We start from the raw sequence: 19,193 nt of genomic DNA, 5'->3' as shown, positions 1-19,193 counted from the left end.
TTAAGGAAGGCAGAAACATGTAAACAAATTAGAGACTGGGGGCCATTTGCATAGAGATGATACAGAAGCCCACAGGAGTTGGTGAGATCATCAAGGAAGGAAGTGTATAAAGCAGAAGCCCAGTCAGAGCCTTAAGGGACATGCATGTGTAGGAGGCAGGAGATAGATGATGAACCAGCAGAGGGACTGAGAGGAAACGGTCAGATAAATACAACTACCAAAGCTGAGTAATATTCTAGAAACCTCTAGTGAGGAGGTGGTGGTTGATAGTTTCAAAAGTGCTAGAGGTCAAGAAGGAAGACAGGGAAGGTTTTGCAGCTCAAAGATTATTGCTAATCTTGAAGAGCACAGTTTCAATATCGTGGTAGGGTCAAGTTCATATACTATAACTTATTCAGCCCTTCCCCAGTTAGAAAGGAGAATGTTCTGATACTGAAACTGATTCATTAATCACCTCTTTGGATTTGAACTAGTTTTGAATCACCCAATTATAATACTATTCAATCTCTATCTCACAACTTGTTCATGTGACTACTGTGGAAGACATTAAAAAAAAGGCTTTGCTAGAATTCAGATATATTATATGTTGATGGCATTTACTTTATTTCTGTCAAAACTGGTTGCTTTTATTCCACTGAAAATTACTTTTCCAAATATATTAAAAAATAAATGAGATAAAAAAGATGCTAAGGTATCAAAATTTCTTAAAGAAATAAAAAAAAGCTTGAATTTGACTAATTTAAAATTAGTTACCTCTCCCTTCTTCTTCAAATGTAGATCTTCCAAGAATTTCATCTGTTGATTCTTTTCGACGGCAAATTTTAAAGAATTCAGTAACAAAATCTCCTGAGAAGAAAGATTTGATTCATTTTAGAAAATTAATCAGAAGGAAACCTTATCAATTACAGTGCTCAAAAATGCTAAAATGTACATTGGGAAACAAAGGTAACAGATAATATCTCTCTTCCCCACTGTAGCCACCCTGGATCCTATCCCCAACCAAAGCAAAGGAACTTTCCCAACACATTGAAAGATGGAATTTGGCTGCTGTTCCATCCAAAATGGATACAGTCTTAAATGACTTCATTACTGCACTGCTCCCATCTCCAGCAACTAGAAACAACAGCCTTTAATAAATCTCATTTGGACACAGGTTTTAGGTGGGTTTTCCCCTTTTACTTTCCCTAACATGGATGCTGATCTACCATATAATTATTCATTTAGAAAAACCTTTACTGCCAAATGAAGGAACTGGAACAAGTAGGAAAAACTGATGTGTACACACACACACATACCTCACATTTATTTTTTACTTTCAAAAAATATTTATTTTTGGTTTTCAGCATTCACTTTTGTAAGATTTTGAGTTTTAAATTTTCTCCCCCTTCTCTCCCATCCCCATGTAATTGATAGAGGCCATACATATGTAATCATATTAAATGTATTTCCACATTAGTCATGCTGTAAAGAAGAATTAGAACCAAAGGGAAAAACCACAAGAAAGAAAAAACAAAAAAAAGGAAAAATAGTATGCTTCGATCTGCCTTCAGACTCCACAGGTCTTTCTCTGGATGTGGACAGCATTTTCCATCATGAGTCTTTTGGGATTGTCTTATATCATTGCATTGCTGAGAAGAGCTAACTCTATCAAAGCTGGTCATCGCACAATGTTGCCTATTACTGCATACAATATTTTCCTGCTTCTCTTCACTTCACTCAGCATCAATTCGTGTAGGTCTTTCCAGGTTTTTCTGAGGTCCACTTGCTCATCATTTCTTATGGAACAACAGTATTCCATTACATTCATATATACATCTTGTCCAGTCATTCCTCAATTTATGGGCACCCCCTCAATTTCCAATTCTTGGCCACCATAGAAAGAGCTGTTATAAATATTTTTGTACGTGTGGGTCCTTTTCCCATTTTTATGATCTCTTTGGGTTACAGACCTAGAAGTGGTATTGCCGAATCAAAGGGTATGCACAGTTTTATAGTACTTTGGGCATAGTTCCAAATTGCTCTCCAGAATGGTTGGATCAGTTCACAACTCCACCAACAAGTGTTTTGTCATGTTAGCCAATCTGACAGGTGTAATGTGGTACCTCAGAGTTGTTTTAATTCGTTATTTCTCTAATCAATAATGATTTAGAGCATTTTTTCATGACTATAGCTTTATTTTCTTCATCTGAAAACAGCCTGTTCATTATCTTTGATCATTTATCAACTGGGGAATGACTTGTATTCTTATAAATTTAATTCATTTCTCTATATATTTTGAAAATATTCTCTATATATTTGGAAATTTATCAGACACTGGTTGTAAAAATTGTTTCCCAGCTTTCTGCTTCCCTTCTAATCTTTTTTTTTTAAGGCAATTGGGGTTAAGTGACTTGCTCAGGGTCACACAGCTAGTAAGTGTCAAGTGTTTGGTGTGAGACTGGATTTGAACTCATGTCCTCCTGACTTCAGGGCTGCTGCTCTAACCACTGTGCCACCTAGCTGCCCTCTTCCCTTCTAATCTTGCTTGCATTGGCTTTGTTTCTGCAAAACCTTTTTAATTTAATGCAATTAAAATGATCCATTTTGCATTTTATAATGCAATTTTATAATGTTCTCTATCTCTTGTTTGGTCATAAATTCTTCCCTTCTCCATAGATCTGAAAGGTAAACTACTCCTTGCTCTCTTAATTTGTTTATAATATCACTCTTTATGTCTAAATCATGTACCCATTCTGACTTTTATGTTTGTATACGGTGTAAGATGTTGATCTATGCCTAGTTTCTGTCATACTATTTTCCAATTTTCTCAGCAGTTTTTGTTAAATAGTGAGTTTTTATCCCAGAAGCTAGAGTCTTTGGGTTTATCAAACAGTAGATTACTACAGTCATTGACTACTGTACCTTTTGTACAGTAGTCTTTTGACTTTTGTACCTAACCTATTCCACTGATCTACCAGTACCAAGTAGTTTTGATGATTGCTGCTTTATAATACAATTTAAGATCTGGAAGGCTAGGCCACCTTCCCTTGTATTTCTTTTCATTAATTCCCTTGATATTCTGGACTTTTTGTTCTTCCAGATGAATTTTATTATTTTTTCTAGTTCTATAAAATAATTTTTGGCAGGTTGATTGGTATGGCACTAAATAAGTAAATTAATTTAGGTAGAATTGTCATTTTTATTATATTAGCTCACCCTACCCATGTGCAGCCTGATGGTTTTTCCAGTTATTTAGATCTGACTTTATTTGTGTGAAAAGTGTTTTGTAATTGTGTTCATATGGTTCCTGGGTTTATCTTGGCAGGTAGATTCCCAAATGTTTTATGTACTATCTGCCATTACTTTAAATGGAATTTCTTTCTCTGTCTCTTGCTGTTGGGCTTTATTAGCAATATACAGAAATCCCAATGATTTATGTGGGTGTATTTCATATTCTGCAACTTTGCTAAAGTTGTTAATTATTTCAAGCACTTTTTTAGATGATTTTCTAGGATTCTCTAAGTATACCACCACATCTGCAAAGAGTGATAGCTTTGTTTCTTCATTATCTATTCTAATTCCACTAATTTCTTTTTCTTCTCTTATTCCTAAGGCTAACATTTCTAATATAATATCGAATAGCAGTGGTGATAATGGACATTCTTGTTTCACCCTGATCTTACTAGAAATGCTTCTAGCTTATCCCCATTACATATAATGCTTGCTTAGTTCTCAAATTTAAAAACTCTTAAAATTCACAGAAATTGCCTTCATTCAAACTGCCCCAGTAAAGTGAGTAGCCCTAATTCGCAGCTCTAGTACTACTCTCTCTGTGATTTTGGACATATTGCTTGAGCAATCTGGACCTCAGTTTCTTCACCTCTAAAATAAGGAGATTGGATGAGATGATCCTTGAAATCCCTTACAGATATAATTCTATAATTCTATGCTCTGTCCTATCCCCTAACACCCTCATTTTTATAGCTTTCTCTTTGGAATTAAATCTTCTAGGACAAAAGAGATTACAGAAAGGTGAGACATTATATGTATACTTTGATGTCAAGAAATTTTTAAAGGCATTTATCATTTAAAATTCTTATTCTAATAAATAATAACTGCTACTTTTTAAAAATAAGTACCAGTTTTATATAAGCAAAACACTCATTTTTTAAGGATAAAATGAAGGTGAATTCCACACAATGAGTATGTATGTGCCTCAGTTACACCATAACAAAATATACACATTCAAAGAGATTATGGGTTAGAAGTGCAAAGGATGCAATTTTTAAGTCTATAAGCAAAATGAATTAAAATACTTTTTTTTTTGAAAAATGGGTCTTTCACAAGAAAAGTCTCTTTATATGGTATAACTACCAATTCAATCAACAGTTACATCAATTATCTATTTCTTCACCAAATCAATGTTTTTCAGAACTACCAACTACAATGATGGTAATATTTTGAAATTAACTAGGTGAATAAGTAACTTGTTATTTAATCTAAGAACATTACTGTTAAATATTTATAAAGGAGGTACTTAGCACTACAGAGTAAAAAATGTTGCTATTTTTTCAGGAATTTTCATAATTCCACAAATTAAATTTTATAAAATTTATTGGACATCTGTATTATTCACTGAATGAGTATAAAGTAATTGGGGCATGATCCTTGATCTCAAGAAGTTTACAATCAAGTAGTACACACATAAACACACACAAACAGGAGTAGGAAAGTATTCAGAGAGAGATAATACAAAATGCTAAGACAGCTCAAAGGAAAGAGAAAGCAAACAAGAAAACATGGAGAATCAGAGCTAGAACATAAAGGAGGGGGTAATAATAATAGCTAACATTCACACAGAGCTTTAAGGTTTATAAAAATTCAATACAAACTTTTTTGTTTGTAAACATATAAAACTATGGCATATGAATATAATGCAATATTACTGTCCAACAAAAAATTATGAAACTGAGAAATTCAGAACCAGTAAAATATTATATGAAATATCAAAAATACAAATTAAAAAACACTAAAATAAAGCTGAAGGCTGAGTAATAGTGTTGAACCATCTTGTCTCTACAGAAGAGAAGAGGCTATGTCTCCTCTTCCTTTTAGGAGAGAGGCACAAGATTATAGGTGCAGAATATTCCATAAACTATCTTAAGTCATTACTATAACAGTTGTTTTGTTTAACTGTATTTCTCTGTATTAGCCCCATAAGGCTGGGCCTACTAAGTAGGTGGTATTACCTAAAAATAACATATAAAAAACCAAAGGGCATCAATAAACTTTTTTTTTAAATGATGAGGGGAATTTAGAGATATCTCAAGGTCAGTCAGTCAATAAACAATTATTAAGCACTAACTTATTATTGCTTGAGCACTATATACCAGGCACTATGCTAAGCACTGGGGATACAAAGAAAGTCAAAAGACAATCCCCCACCCTCAAGAAGTTCACAATCTAATGGGGAGACAACAAACAAATATATACAAACTACATAAAAGATAAACATGAAATAACTAATAGAAGGAATGTACTAGAATTAAGAGGGACTGGAAAAGGCTTCCTGGAGGAGGTAGGAATATAACTGGGACAAGCATGAAGCCAAAGACGCCAGGAGGTAGAAATGAGAAGAGCAATGTAGGCATGAGAGACAGCCAGTGCAAATTCCCAGAGTGAGGAGACAGAACATCTTATTCATAGAACAGCAAGCAGCGTCATTGGATCAAATAATACATGGGAGGGATGGGGGGCAGGGAGTGTAGGGGGAGGTATAAAAGTATAAGAAAATCGAAAAGGTGAAGAGTGGGGTTAAGTTATGAAGGGCTTTGGACAACAAAGAGAATTTTATATTTAAACAGGAGGTGACAGGGAACTACTGGAATATACTGAATAGGAGGGTGACATGGTCAGATCTACACTTCAGGAATGAGCCTAAGTGCTGCCAGCATTGGAAAGGGAGGCCAGGAAGGCTGTGTTTTCCATAAGGAGCCAGAGGTCTCAGTAAGAGCCAGAAGATACAAAGAATAGGAAAGGAAAAGATTTATGATGAAAGCAAGTTTATTGCCTATACCAAAAAGAAACACTAAAGAAAATAGCTAGCATTTATATGGGGCAGTGAGGTAGCACAGTGGATAGAGCAATGAACTAGGAATCAAGACGATTAATCTCCATGAATTCAAATCTGGCCTCAGACACTTACTATCTGTGTCACTTAACCCTGTTTGCCTCAGTTCTTCATCTGTAAAATGAGCAGGAGAAGGAAATGGCAAACCACTCCAGTACCTTTACCAAGAAAACCCTAAAAAGAGCTGGACACCACTGAACAAAGTATTTATGTAGCACTTCAAGGTTTGCATATTTCATAAATATTATATCATTTTATCCTCAGAATAACCCGGGCTATTGTTAACCATTTTACAGACAAATAAACTAAAGCTGAAGGCAAGTGACTTGCCCAGGGTCACAAAGCTTTTAATTGTCTGAGATAGGATTTGAACTCAGACCTTCTCAACTCCAAGTCCAGTGCTCTATGAACTGTACCACCTTGCTTTCTTAAAAGAAGAAAAACAGTTAAAATCAGTCCAAATAAAAAAGAAGAATGCTGATAAAAAAACAACTACAGAATTACTCATTTCAAGAAGCATTTATTAAATCTGCATACAAATAAATAAATACAGATATACAGATACACACACACATATAAAATAAGTATGAAACTACTAGGAAAGAAAGAAAGAGCTAATTAGAGCAAAGGTTTTATACACCCACTCACACACACACACAACATAGGTCTTAACAATGCAATGATTTAAGAATGCAAATAGTGTCTACGTTGTTTTTTTCAATAAATATTCCCCATTTATTCCAATAACAATAATACCAATATCAGTCCTAATTCCATTAAGGTAATGCAGATAAATACTTTTTTTTTGGTAGCAAGATGATGCAGTGTATTTTCATCATTTTTCTTTGACAATGTGTTTCAGTTCCTGAGTTTCAATTTTGTCCAACACCACTACAGAGCAATACAGTATACTGGGGGGAAAGTGGTATATCATAACATATTTTTTTTTAAATGTCATTTGTCCTTCCCACCACCCCCTTGTTTCCCTGGATAACCCTGCCTAAAACAAAACAAAAGAAAACAAGAAATCCAAACCCCCAAACCCAATAAAACAAACAAAAAAAAAGAAGCTCTTGATACATAGCTACATAGTGTAGCAAATTCCCACATTATTTTTTCCCATACTTCTAAGTTTATGAGTTGTATATTTCATCTTCATACTTTTGGATACCTGGTTTATCACTGCATTTATAAGAGTTTTGAAGTCTTTCAGAGTTTCTTTTCTGATGGGGTGGTGGGACCTGGACCCCAAAAGGTAAAGACCCCTGATCTCAGTAGGACCCTGTGAGAAAATTCTCTCCTTGTTAACAACAAATAACAGAATTGACCCTGCAATTCCTCAGATAAAAACTATCAGTGCAGGCATAGGGTGGCTGCCCAAGGACTCTGTCTCTGGCAACCCTTCTATCTTGTCCCTTCAACAGAGCTATCTCTGTCGACTCCCTGAGTTTTCCCACATATTCCAGCAGCACAGCACCTGGACTTCTTACTGTTCCCCTGAATACTGACCACTCTCTAATCCCTGCCATACCCCCAACCCCCTATCACCTAAGTAGCATACATGGCATTCCTTTCCCTGTCCCCTTTCCATATAAGCATTACCATCACCCCCATTAAGTTGCAAGTTCCCTTGGGCTTCTATTGGCATCACAATAAATTTAGCCATTTGACTGGAGGACAATTTGAGAGTGTGAATTCATTCCAGGTGGTGATGCCCTGTACCCTGACATTTTAGGAGTCCCAGCACCCTAAACCATGTAAGTACCCCCTAAACTACATCGTTTTCTCTGTAATGTTAACCTTATATAAACTATTCTCCTACCCCTCCTAGTTTCATCATTTATAACACAATATTATATGCCACAGTTTGTTTAGCCAATATCTAACAGGATATCTTTTTAGTTTCCAATTTTTGGATACCACGAAAAAACACCTGTTATAGTTTTATACATAGAGGTCTTTTTCCTCTTTTTAAAAATTTATTTGGCATATAGTCGTAGTAGTAGTACAGCTCTGTTAATGCAAACTTTCAGGGACGTAGTTCCAAATTACTTTCCAGAATTGTTGGACTAATTCACAGCTCTGCCAACTGTATTAGTATATTTATTTTCTACCATTCCCTCCAACATTTATTATTTTCCTCTTCTGTCACCTTGGCCAATCTGATACATATAAGGTTAAAACTTCAAAGTTGCTTTAATTTTAATTCTTTAGTTATTAGTAATTTGCCGCATCTTGTTGTTAATAGCTTGGATTTCTTCTTTTAAAAACTGTCTGTTCGATAGAGCAATGGCCCTGAAGTCAGAAGGACCTGAGTTCAAATCCGGCCTCAGACACATAACACTCACTAGCTGTGTGGGTCTGGGCAAGTCACTTAACCCTAACTGCCTCACTAAATAAAATAAAATAAAATAAAATAAAATAAAATAAAATAAAATAAAATAAAACAAAACAAAATAAAAAAACAAAAACAAAAACTGTCTGTTCATATCCTTTGACCATTTATTTACCTGGGAATGGCTGAGCAAGGGCTCTTAACCTGGGATCTGTGAACTTGTTTTTTGTTTAATATTTTGATAACTATATTTCAGTATAATTGGTTTTCTTTGTAATCCTATGTGGTCTCTTATAGGAGGTGGTACTTGAGCAGAACTCTGAAGAGACAGAGGTTTCAAAAGGCAGAGATGAAATGGTTTGAGTCCAAGAGGTTAGATAAGGGCATGGTCTATGACAATAATTTGTTTTTGTTTTGGTGGAGAATAAAGAACAGACATAGCCTTTATCTAACATAAATGCCTTACTTTATAGTTAGAATTCAGCCCAAGAAAATTTCAGGGAAGCCAAAAGTAACATTTCAATAAGGGAAAATTATTTATCTCACACATACACACACACTCACTCACTCTGTGCTATCTCCTCAAATTCTACTATGGTTTGAGTCTCCCAGAGGACAAATACTCTCACAGATTTAAAGGTATGTTATGGTACATACCTATAGCATACGTATCATAAAACAATAGTTCACAAATCTCCACTGGTGGGCTTACCTTTAAAAGTTGGTCAATGGACAAAATTTGCTCAAAAGCATTTACTAACACGGCGTAGTGAGAATGGTAGCTACAAAATATTATATTCATAAACCTTGCCATGCACTTTCCCACAAATACACACATTACATATGGGAAGAATGGACCTAAACTTAAGAGTACAATTGTAGTGAGGCACACATGTAGGAGCACATGTGGCCAAGGCAACTCATTTCTGGTTCTACAGATGCCTTCTTTTCTCATGGAGTCTTCATGTTGTTCCCTCTTGGACACTGGATCTCTGCTGGTAGGTCACTCAACTAGGTAGACTAAGATGAGTCTGTTCCTGAGTCAGTTTCTCTTCACAATTCTTCACAAGTTTTCTTTTGAATCTTTGGTCAATTCTCTTCTCTACTGCCAGATGTCTTCATCTTTGAAGCTGATATGCTACTACTCTATATCCATTTCTATCTGGAGAATGTGTCTCTGATCCCTGCCTTCAACTATTTTACTCTCCAAATTGCTCCCTGGTAGGGATGTGCTATTTCCTGCTGAGTGAACAGTTCTGTTGTTGGATGCCAGGGCAGATGAAAGAACTCCTCTCCTTCCTCCAAGAGATGAAGAGTGATTCCCTTTCAGGAGCTGAAATCTCCCTCAGCGTTGTCTGCCTGGAAGGGCTGCAGAGCTAGTTTTTGAGGACAATGAGGATGTAACCAATCTTTAGCCAGCAAATGGCAGTTATGCATTCCAGTTCAATCAAGAAACTTGTTCAGATGTAAAGACATGTCTTTATACTTAGCTGAACAGCTCATTATCTGCCGTTTACTTTCCTTGATTATATCTTTGCCTGGGGAGAAATGGGAAATCAACTCACTCACCAAAACACACACACACACACACACACACACACACTCTCTCTCTCTCTCTCTCTCTCTCTCTCTCTCCCTCTCCCCCCCCCAAAATCTGGTTTGTATATTCAATTCAGCCTATAATTGTGTTTAGTATCAAGCTTAGCAGATTGCTAAGAGATTACATATATATTTCCCTAAAATCCCCAAAAAAAGAAGCAGCTCTTTTCAAAGCCTATCAATTCTCCTTTATATATCTCATGTCACTGAGGTTGAAGAAGGCGGTAAGAGCTGAGTAGTATTCACACAAATCCTCCTTTCCCCTAAATTTGTACTTTGTCTCATGAATTCTGCTTGCAGATAGAAGGACTGCTGTGACAGAAGGTAGCTCTGGAACAGCTGAGGATGCTGTAGAAATGCATGCTTAGGGCAGGGAGGAGAATGGCAGTAGAAATACAGAAGAGGAAAGTGACACTGACTCATTATCTGTTAGCTTCCTCTTAAGCCCCAGAAAGTCTAAAGTTAAAGATCCAAGTATCACCTACCTCTAAAATAGGATGAGTGTGGAAGTATTTTAATTTTAAAGGTACGCCTATGTGCATATTTTTCCTTTTTAAAAAAGCTCAATTTAGAAGGTCTACCTATATTTAGAGACAATTTATATTTGCATCAATATAACATATACAGGTGTGACCTAGTTTAAACAGATACTCAAAAATGCACACCGACACTCATAAGTTTGTGGGTATAATTTACATTTCAAAAGATTTATCACAGGATTCCTTCTAGTAATTTTGAATGATTTAATGTATAAAAATTTACTTACATGCCAGCTATCTTGTAACACATACTGTATAAAGTAAGATACTCATAGTGTTTTTTTAAAAAGTATCCTTTAGAGTTCCTAGTATATTTAACAGTGATTATGAATTCAAATTTAAATTAATAACTAAGTAAAGTATGAGGACCTAGAAGGAAGGAATATAACTATAAAATCAGATAGAGTATAAGAAGTAATTAGATAGAAGAAGAAACAGCTTCAGATTCCTTCAAGGACAACCTCAAATGGTTAAGAAACTCATTCAAAGTAATTAAACAAGAATTAGTAGGGTAGAAAAATCCTAATGCCAAATAAAAGAAGAACTTTATAAAGTTTTAATAAATAGTATTGAAATAACAGGAGGAAACTAAATAAAAATTTTAAATGTTTTAAGAGATTAGAAAAAAGCCCAAACTAACAGAAAATCTCAAAAAATATGCTGAAGTAATCAATAACAGACTCTCAGTGGACAAAAGAATTGTGCATGATGCAGAACAGGTAAAATAGTACCTCAAAAATATTAATTATGCAAATTATTGGAAAACACACATATCCAAGTGATAAGACCTAGAGGAAAATTCAAAATGTAATAATATCAAGATTGCTGACATAGCAGAAAATTTAAAGGAAAAAAGTACAAGAGAATCTGAGCATCATATTCTAGAAAATAAAAGAAAATTTCCCAGAACTGGCAAAAACAAGTGGCTCAAAATAAAAACAGGAAGAATTAGGGGAGCATGGAATATTTTACCTGTCAGATAAAAAAGGGAAGAGTTTATAACCAAACAAGAAACAGAGAGCATTATAGGATATAAAATGGATAATTTTGTTTAGATTAAATTAAAAAGGTTTTACACAAAAACAATGCAGCCAAGATTAGAAGAAAAGCAGGAAAACTGGGGAAAAAATGTACAGCAAGTTTCTCTGATAAAGACCTCACTTCTCAAATATATAGAAAACTGAGTCAAATTTGTAAGAATACAAGTCATTCCCCAATTGATAGATGGTCAAAGGTTATGAACAGGCAGTTTTTTAGAAGAAATCAAAGCTAATTACAGTCACATAAAAAATGCTCTAAATCGCACTGCAAATTAAACGCAAATTAAAACAAATCTAAGGTACTGCTTCTCACTTATCAGATGGGCTAATATGACAGAAAAATGATAAATGTTGGAGATGATATAGAAAAATAGGCACACTAATGCACAACTGGTGGAGTTGTGAATTACTCCAACCATCCTGGACAGCAAGTTGGAACTATGTCCAAAGAGCTATAAAACAGTGCACACCCTTTGACCCAGAAATACCAACAGTAGGTCTGTATCCCAAAGAGATCAATGAAAAGGGGAAAGGACCAATTTGTACAAAAAAGAAAAATATACATACACATCTTTTTGTGGTGGTAAAGAACTGAAAATTGAGGGGATGCTTATCAATTAGAGAATGTCTGAGCAAGCTGTGGCATAATGATTGTGATGGAATATTATTGTGCTATAAAAAATGATGTACAGGATGCTTCCAAAAAAAACCTGGAAAGACTTACATGAACTGATGCAAAGTGAAGTAAGCAGAACCAGGAGAACATTGTACACAGTAATAACAACACTGTACTATGATCAATTGTGAATGACTTAGCTATTCTCAGCAATACAATGATCCAAGATAATTCCGAAGGATTTATGATGAAAAATGCTATCCACCTCCAGAGAAAGAACTGATAGAATCTGAATGCAGATGAAAGCATGCCTTTTTTTAAATTGGGGGGGGAGGAGGAGTTGCTCTGTTTTCTTTTGCAACATGGCCAATATGGAAATACGTTTTGCATGGCTATATATATATAGATATATAATCTATATCTAATTGCTTGACATCTCAGGGAAGGGGTAGGAGAGGAAGGAAAAGAGAGAGAGATTATTTGAAATTCAAAAATTTTAAAAACAAAAGTTAAAATTTGTTTTTATATGTAATTTGAAAATTTTTTAAAATATATAAAAACTGTTCTGGGGATACAAATATAAAACTGACCTCAAGGAATTCGAACATTATTAGATGAAACAACAATATCTATCTACAAATATCCATAAGATATGTCTAAAAACATATGCAAAATGAATATAAGGAAAAAGAACACTAACAGCTGAAGGGGGTGGGGGAGGATCATGTTGTTGTCTCAACAGAGCTTTAAAGGAAACAAGGCGTCATAAGAGGTGGAAGTGCATTCCAGCCAGGGAGGATGGGCCATGCAGAAGCATGGATACAGGAGACGATACATCATATTTGAGGAAAAGCAAGAAGCCCAGTTTGGCTGAACCATAGAGGGCACAGAAGGGAAGAAGTAAAATGAGTTTGGGAAGCTAAGCTGGGGTTAGGTTGTGAAGGATTTTAAAAGAGAAGCTTATATTTAAACAGTATATTTTTAAACAGCTTATATTTAAACTATAGCTAGGTGGCACAAAACTACGGCTAGGTGGCACAAAACTATGGCTAGGTGGCACAGTGGATAAAGTGCCATGCCTGGAATCAGGAAGACTCAAGTTCAAATCTGGCCTCAGACATTTATTAGCTGTGTGACACTGGCAAAGTCACTTAATCCCGTTTGCCTCAGTTTCCTCAGTTGTAAAATGAGCTGGTCAGTCTGTGCCAAGAAAATCCCATATGCAGTCATAAAGAGTTGGCCACAATTGAAATGAGAGAATAGCAACAACAATATATTTAAACAAGAGGAGCTTTTAGTTGATTCTGTGGGCAAGCAGAAGCCACTGGAATATAATGAGAAGACAGATGACATGGTCAGACTTGAATATAGACAATAAAGGAAAACTGATAGAAAGAGAAATAACCCTTTAGTACAACAACAAAATGCATCAAATATTTTGGAATCAGCCTATCAATTCATACTGGAGAAATCAAGGAAGAAGGATATAGGAAATCAAGGATATATAGAAGGGAAAGGGAATAAGAGGGGGGGATAATAGAAGGGAGGGCAGATTGGGGAAGGGAGCAATCAGAAGCAAACACCTTTGAGGAGGGAAGGGTCAAAGGAGAGCATAGAATAAATGGGAGAGCAGAATAGGATGGAGGGAATTATAGTTAGTTTTTCACAACATGACTATTATGGAAGTGTTTTGCATGACTACACATGTATAACCTATATCAAATTGCTTGCCTTCTCAATGAGGGTGGGTGGGGAGAGAATTTGGAACTCAAAAGTTTTAAAATCGATTGTTAAAAATTGTTTTTACATGCAACTGGGAAATGAGATATACAGGCAATACAGTACAGAAATCTGTCCTGCCTACAGGAAAATAGGAGAAGGGAATAAGAGAAGAGGGGGGATGACAGAAGGGAGGGCAGACTGGGGGAAGGGGTATTTAGAATCCATGCTGTCTTGGGGCGGGGGGAGGGGAGAGATGGGGAGAAATTTGGAACTCAAAATCTTGTGGAAGTGAATGCTGAAAACTAAAAATAACTGATTTTTTTTTAAAAAAAAGTATATATAGAAAATCAAAGATATAGGAGTAGTTTTAGTTTATGATTAGGTTGAAAAATGTAATGAAAATACTAATTTTTGCCAAGCTAACTCAGAGATTTAATAGCATTACAATAAAATATACTAATGAATTTCAAAGAATTAAATAATCATAAAATTCATATGGAAAAACAGATACACAAGGATATCAGCAAAAAAAAAAATGAGACAGAGGCAGCTAAGGTGGTGCAGTAGGAGGACCTGAGTTCAAATCTGGTCCAGACACTTGAAACTTACTAGCTGTGTGACCCTAGGCAAGTCACTTAACCCCGATCGCCTCACAAAAAAAAAAAATTGAGACAGAAAACCAGTTCAAAGGAACTAGACTACAGGTTCCCCACAGGCCTCAGATTCCCCACCCCTGAACTAGAATCATCAGATGTCAAAATAATCACGGGAATAATCACAACAATTATATGGATTTGGAAAAAAGAGAAGCAGTGTAGCATAATGCATAGAGACCAACCTCAGAGCTATGTAGATGTGGGATCAAGCCCTATCTCTAATGCATATTGGCTGTGTGATGTTGGGCAAACCTCTTAACCTCTCAGTGTGCCCCAAGAAACTCACTAAAACTCTAAAAGTTGCAGAACGGTCGCAGACCTACATTGATACAGAGAGCTTCCTCACTAGGAGTTCCCACACCAACCAAATCATATCTCCTACCCAAATTCTAGAAAAAGAATAGAGAAAAGGCAGGGCAATCTAAATTTAAAAGATGAATCATAACAAAAAATGGGATCTATCACAACTGTGGGAAAGAAGGACATTTTTGTCAATCAAATAGAAGAAATTATTGGAGACAAAAATCAATGCATCTGATTAAACAAAGATAAAAATATTTTTGTACAGAAAAAAGCAGTGTCTCTAAAGTTAAAAGAAAAGAAATGATTGGGAACAAATAATTTCACTAAATAAGAAAGACAAATGTTTTACATGCAGAATCTATATGGAAGTGATATATATATATATATATATATATATATATATATATATATATATATATATACACACACACACACACACACACCCCCACACACACTTTTGTTCTCTAAAACTAAGCATATATTTCTCAAAGGAACAATGGGAAAAGGAAAAGAATAGATAAGTATCAAGGAGGAAATACAAATAATCACATACAATATAATCAAATTCTCAAATATTCAAAGAAATGCAAATCAAGACAATCTTAAGATGTCACTTTATACCCACCAGAACTGCAAAAATAGCAACAAATTATAAAATGCAATGCTGGTGGGGCTACAGGTAAACAGACATTCTGTTATGATGCTAGTAGGACTGTGATTGATATAAACATTTTGGAGAGCAATACGGCTATTTATAATTAGAGTGAATCATATCCTTTTGCCCCAGCAATTGCACTGCTAGCACTTTATTCCAAAATATCAAAAAATTAAAAGGAAAGACTATCTGTATAAAAATATAGAAACGTGTGCCAAAAATGCATTGTTTCTGTATTTGTAGCAAAAATTTGGGAACCTCTATGTATAATGACATATTGGTACATTAATGTAATGGAATATTACGGGACTATAAAAAGCATATGAGAAACATGGGAAAAATATATAATAGAAAGAGAGTTCAACTGGGCCAGAACTCTATAGACACCGACAATAAGCATATATAAAAAGAAAGAAAACCAAAACAGTAGAACTTCAGACACAAAAGCAGTTTCTGCTCGTCTGTTGCTTCTTAATTCATTTGGTTCTCCTTTGTTAAAAGCTAGATGCATGTGTAATCTTTTGTTTATTTAACTGTTTTTCGAGTGCTTGTTAAGATTACTATAATTAAAACAAACAAACAAACCAGAATGGCTAGCATTTGACTAATTCAAAAAAGGAATCAGTACTTCTTACCTAACAAACACTGGGGATTGTCAGCTTTTCGAACCCTCACAGACCAATGAGGAGCTTGAATAGGATCCAGATCCCTAAAAACACACAAATATACTAATTATGATTATTTTACAAGTTCTAAAAATATAGCCAAATTGAGTTTTAATGACATATTAAACAGAAAAATGAGCATGCCAACAATCTTAACTTCATTACTTATCTAATGTATAACATATATATTTGGCTAAGAAAAAGGAAAAATAATATGCCACACAAACATGCTTAGTTAAAAGGCTAAAAAACTGTATAAAAAAGTACAGCAGAATCATGGTATAGGGTGTTAAGTGCTGGACTTAAGTTCAAATTTCATTTTTAACACTAGCTGATCATAGGCAAATCACTTCATTTTTCTGAACTTCAAGCAACTCTCTGAGACTGAAGGTTTCAGATGGTTGGAATCTACCTAGAATTCCCACACCAATAAAATCACAGGTCTTTGATGTCATGATGTAAGAAAAAAGTAACCCACTGTAGTCAGAATAGCCAGTGTACAATTATATATTTCGGTAATTCACATTATATCATATTTTAAGGTTTATAAAAGTACTTTTATCCCAACAGCTCTCTGAGATGAATTGTATTATATAGCTAAGGAAGCTGAGACTCCTTGAGGTGAAATGAGTTTCCACAGTCCCATGACTAGTAAGTAGTGGAGCCAGAATGTAAATCTAGGTCTTCAGAATTGAAATCCAAAAATAACTGTTCTTTGTACTACCACTATATCTCCTATGATGACTTATCATCTTTAAGGATGACCAAAAAAGCAAACTGAGACAATCAGGTGTGCCCAGGAATGTCTTGGATGTCATAGGTTTATACTGCTACCTAACAAAAGGGGAATATAAAAATTTGCAGAAGAAAAGTATTCATTCTACTTCTCCATGCCTTGCAAAAGGCACCAGAGTCACTGAAATGAATTGTCTTGCTCTTTCAGCACATTTTCCCCAAATAATTTGTCCCACGATTTTCAACTAGTTTCTGTATCACCACACTAGATGTTACATATGTTTTATCATAGAACTCCATATATGTCTTGATGCTATTCCAAAACATTTTAAGAATTACTGTCACTTCATGATATTTTGCAAAATCTAGATTTCCTTTTAGGCAATTTCCTCCCAAAAACAAATTCAGTTTGCATGAATAATTAATTGTTCATGTTTAACAGCTTCATGACATGCCGCCTTGTTGAACTCTTCTCATGGAATGAGAGTCACTCTATGGACTAGTTTGTTCACCCCAATCTCTTCCCAGACTGGCAGTATAACTTTCTAGAGAAGAACCACTAATATGTAGTTAGACCCAAACTCTTAAGGTCCTAGGGATAACCTTGTTATAAGGGAATGTAACACTCTACTCACTTCAATAGCTCTTGAGCCCCCAACCATGCAATTCCATTTACACAAAACCACCCACTTACAAGGATGACACCATTAAATCTTAAACACAAATCTTTACTTAAAAGTAAGGCAAAATCAATCATAATCAGTACATAATAGTCAATATAGAACAGGAACAATCAACATATCACAGTGAACAAATACCTTGCCATAAATCTCCCAAAATTTCTATTTCCAAATAATCTGCCTTATTTGCTAGAGTTCACCCTCTAGTTATTTTTTTTTAAATATTGTTTGGATAGCAGTCAGTATTCAGCCTGCCCATTTCTTTACTCCTGGGACTTCTCTTTGATAGCTTCATCTGCTTTTTAGATTACACATTTCTTGTATTTTAGCTTTTATATTACAGTCACCATTGACAATACTCTGCAGCCTTATGCTCACCACATGCTTCTATATTACCTATGATTTTGATTCTTCAAAGATCATCATGCTTTATGATTTATAGCCATAAGGTATCAAAAGGAAAACATAGATTTTTTTTTTTAAAGAGGCTTTGTGTCAGGGCGCAATTTGGTACTGCTAAAAGCATTTTGTGGCCTCCCAAATGCAATCCAGCCTGCTCCTCTGCTCCTATTCTATTCTGGACCCAGTGTATTATTCTTCTTTAGTACCTACTCAAGATATTTGTACCTATGGACTAGTTTAATGGGCTGCCCATCCAACTGCCTCTCATAAGTTACATATTATGCATTCTTCATCCACTTGGCTTTTCCTCTATGGACTATTAAACTGATCTCTAATGAATGGCTACATAGCACCTATAGCATTTTGAGTTTCAATGTCATCAGGACAATTTAATCCATAAAGAAAAGCATCTGAGAATTCTTTCCATTTAGATTCTGCAGAGGGCATATGACCATGACTGTGGAAAACACCTTTTGCAATCATGTCTTGCTTTTTATGTCCTACTGGATAATGACAATCACAGGATCACTGAACACTGTTATCTAGTGGTTACGCTGACTTGACCAATTTTAAAATAAAGATACTATAGAAAAAATGAAATGGTAAGTATATATGGTTTAACTTTAGTACTTAAACATTTAGCCTTACTTAATTCATTAATATGAACATACTTACGAGTAAACATCATTATCCACAATGATTCCTTCAGTAAGGTGAGGCCATGTAGTTGCTAAATGGAGCTCACTAAAATAAACAAAAGAAGTCAACAAACAGGGGTCATCTAACATTTTAGATTTACCACTGTAAGCTACTGAACGATTACAGCCATTAAATTTGTTCTTTTCAGGTTCAACCCTTGGTCTAAATTCCCATATATTCTATCCAACTCTTTATTATTTCAGGAGACCTCTTCTTAGGCTCTGGACAGATATCTGTAACATCTTTAGAAAAGCAGTAGAGGAAGCTCAGAAAAATCACCTAACCTACAACATCCTCCCTTTCCCACTCATTTATAAGGGATCAAAAGTCTACCATTTCTGCTTTTCATAAAGTATCTATTTCCTTTCTCCATTGTGTCTCCCCCTTCTTTCCCCTAAATCACTACAACTCTATTATCACTGTTATTTCTCTCTCTTT

At 35.1% G+C, this 19,193-nt stretch overlaps 1 protein-coding gene across 3 annotated transcripts in view; it reads right to left on the bottom strand.

The window, feature by feature from the left end:
* The window catches only part of RAB3GAP1 (RAB3 GTPase activating protein catalytic subunit 1), a 96,620-nt gene that overhangs the window by 21,876 nt on the left and 55,551 nt on the right, over nucleotides 1-19,193 (bottom strand). For all 3 annotated transcript variants that reach the window (XM_021009434.2, XM_021009435.2, XM_021009436.2), the window contains 3 exons: nucleotides 18,732-18,800; nucleotides 16,210-16,283; nucleotides 754-846 (listed from right to left, as the gene is read on the bottom strand). In XM_021009434.2, the coding sequence (XP_020865093.1) occupies nucleotides 754-846; nucleotides 16,210-16,283; nucleotides 18,732-18,800 (236 nt within the window). The remainder of the gene's footprint in view (nucleotides 1-753; nucleotides 847-16,209; nucleotides 16,284-18,731; nucleotides 18,801-19,193) is intronic.

This window comes from Phascolarctos cinereus, unplaced genomic scaffold, assembly GCF_003287225.1.
Source record: "Phascolarctos cinereus isolate Bilbo 61053 unplaced genomic scaffold, phaCin_HiC Scaffold_726;HRSCAF=1367, whole genome shotgun sequence".
Lineage (NCBI taxonomy): Eukaryota > Metazoa > Chordata > Mammalia > Diprotodontia > Phascolarctidae > Phascolarctos > Phascolarctos cinereus.
Note: the sequence above shows the minus strand (reverse complement) of the source record. Positions and strands in the feature narration are given on the sequence as shown.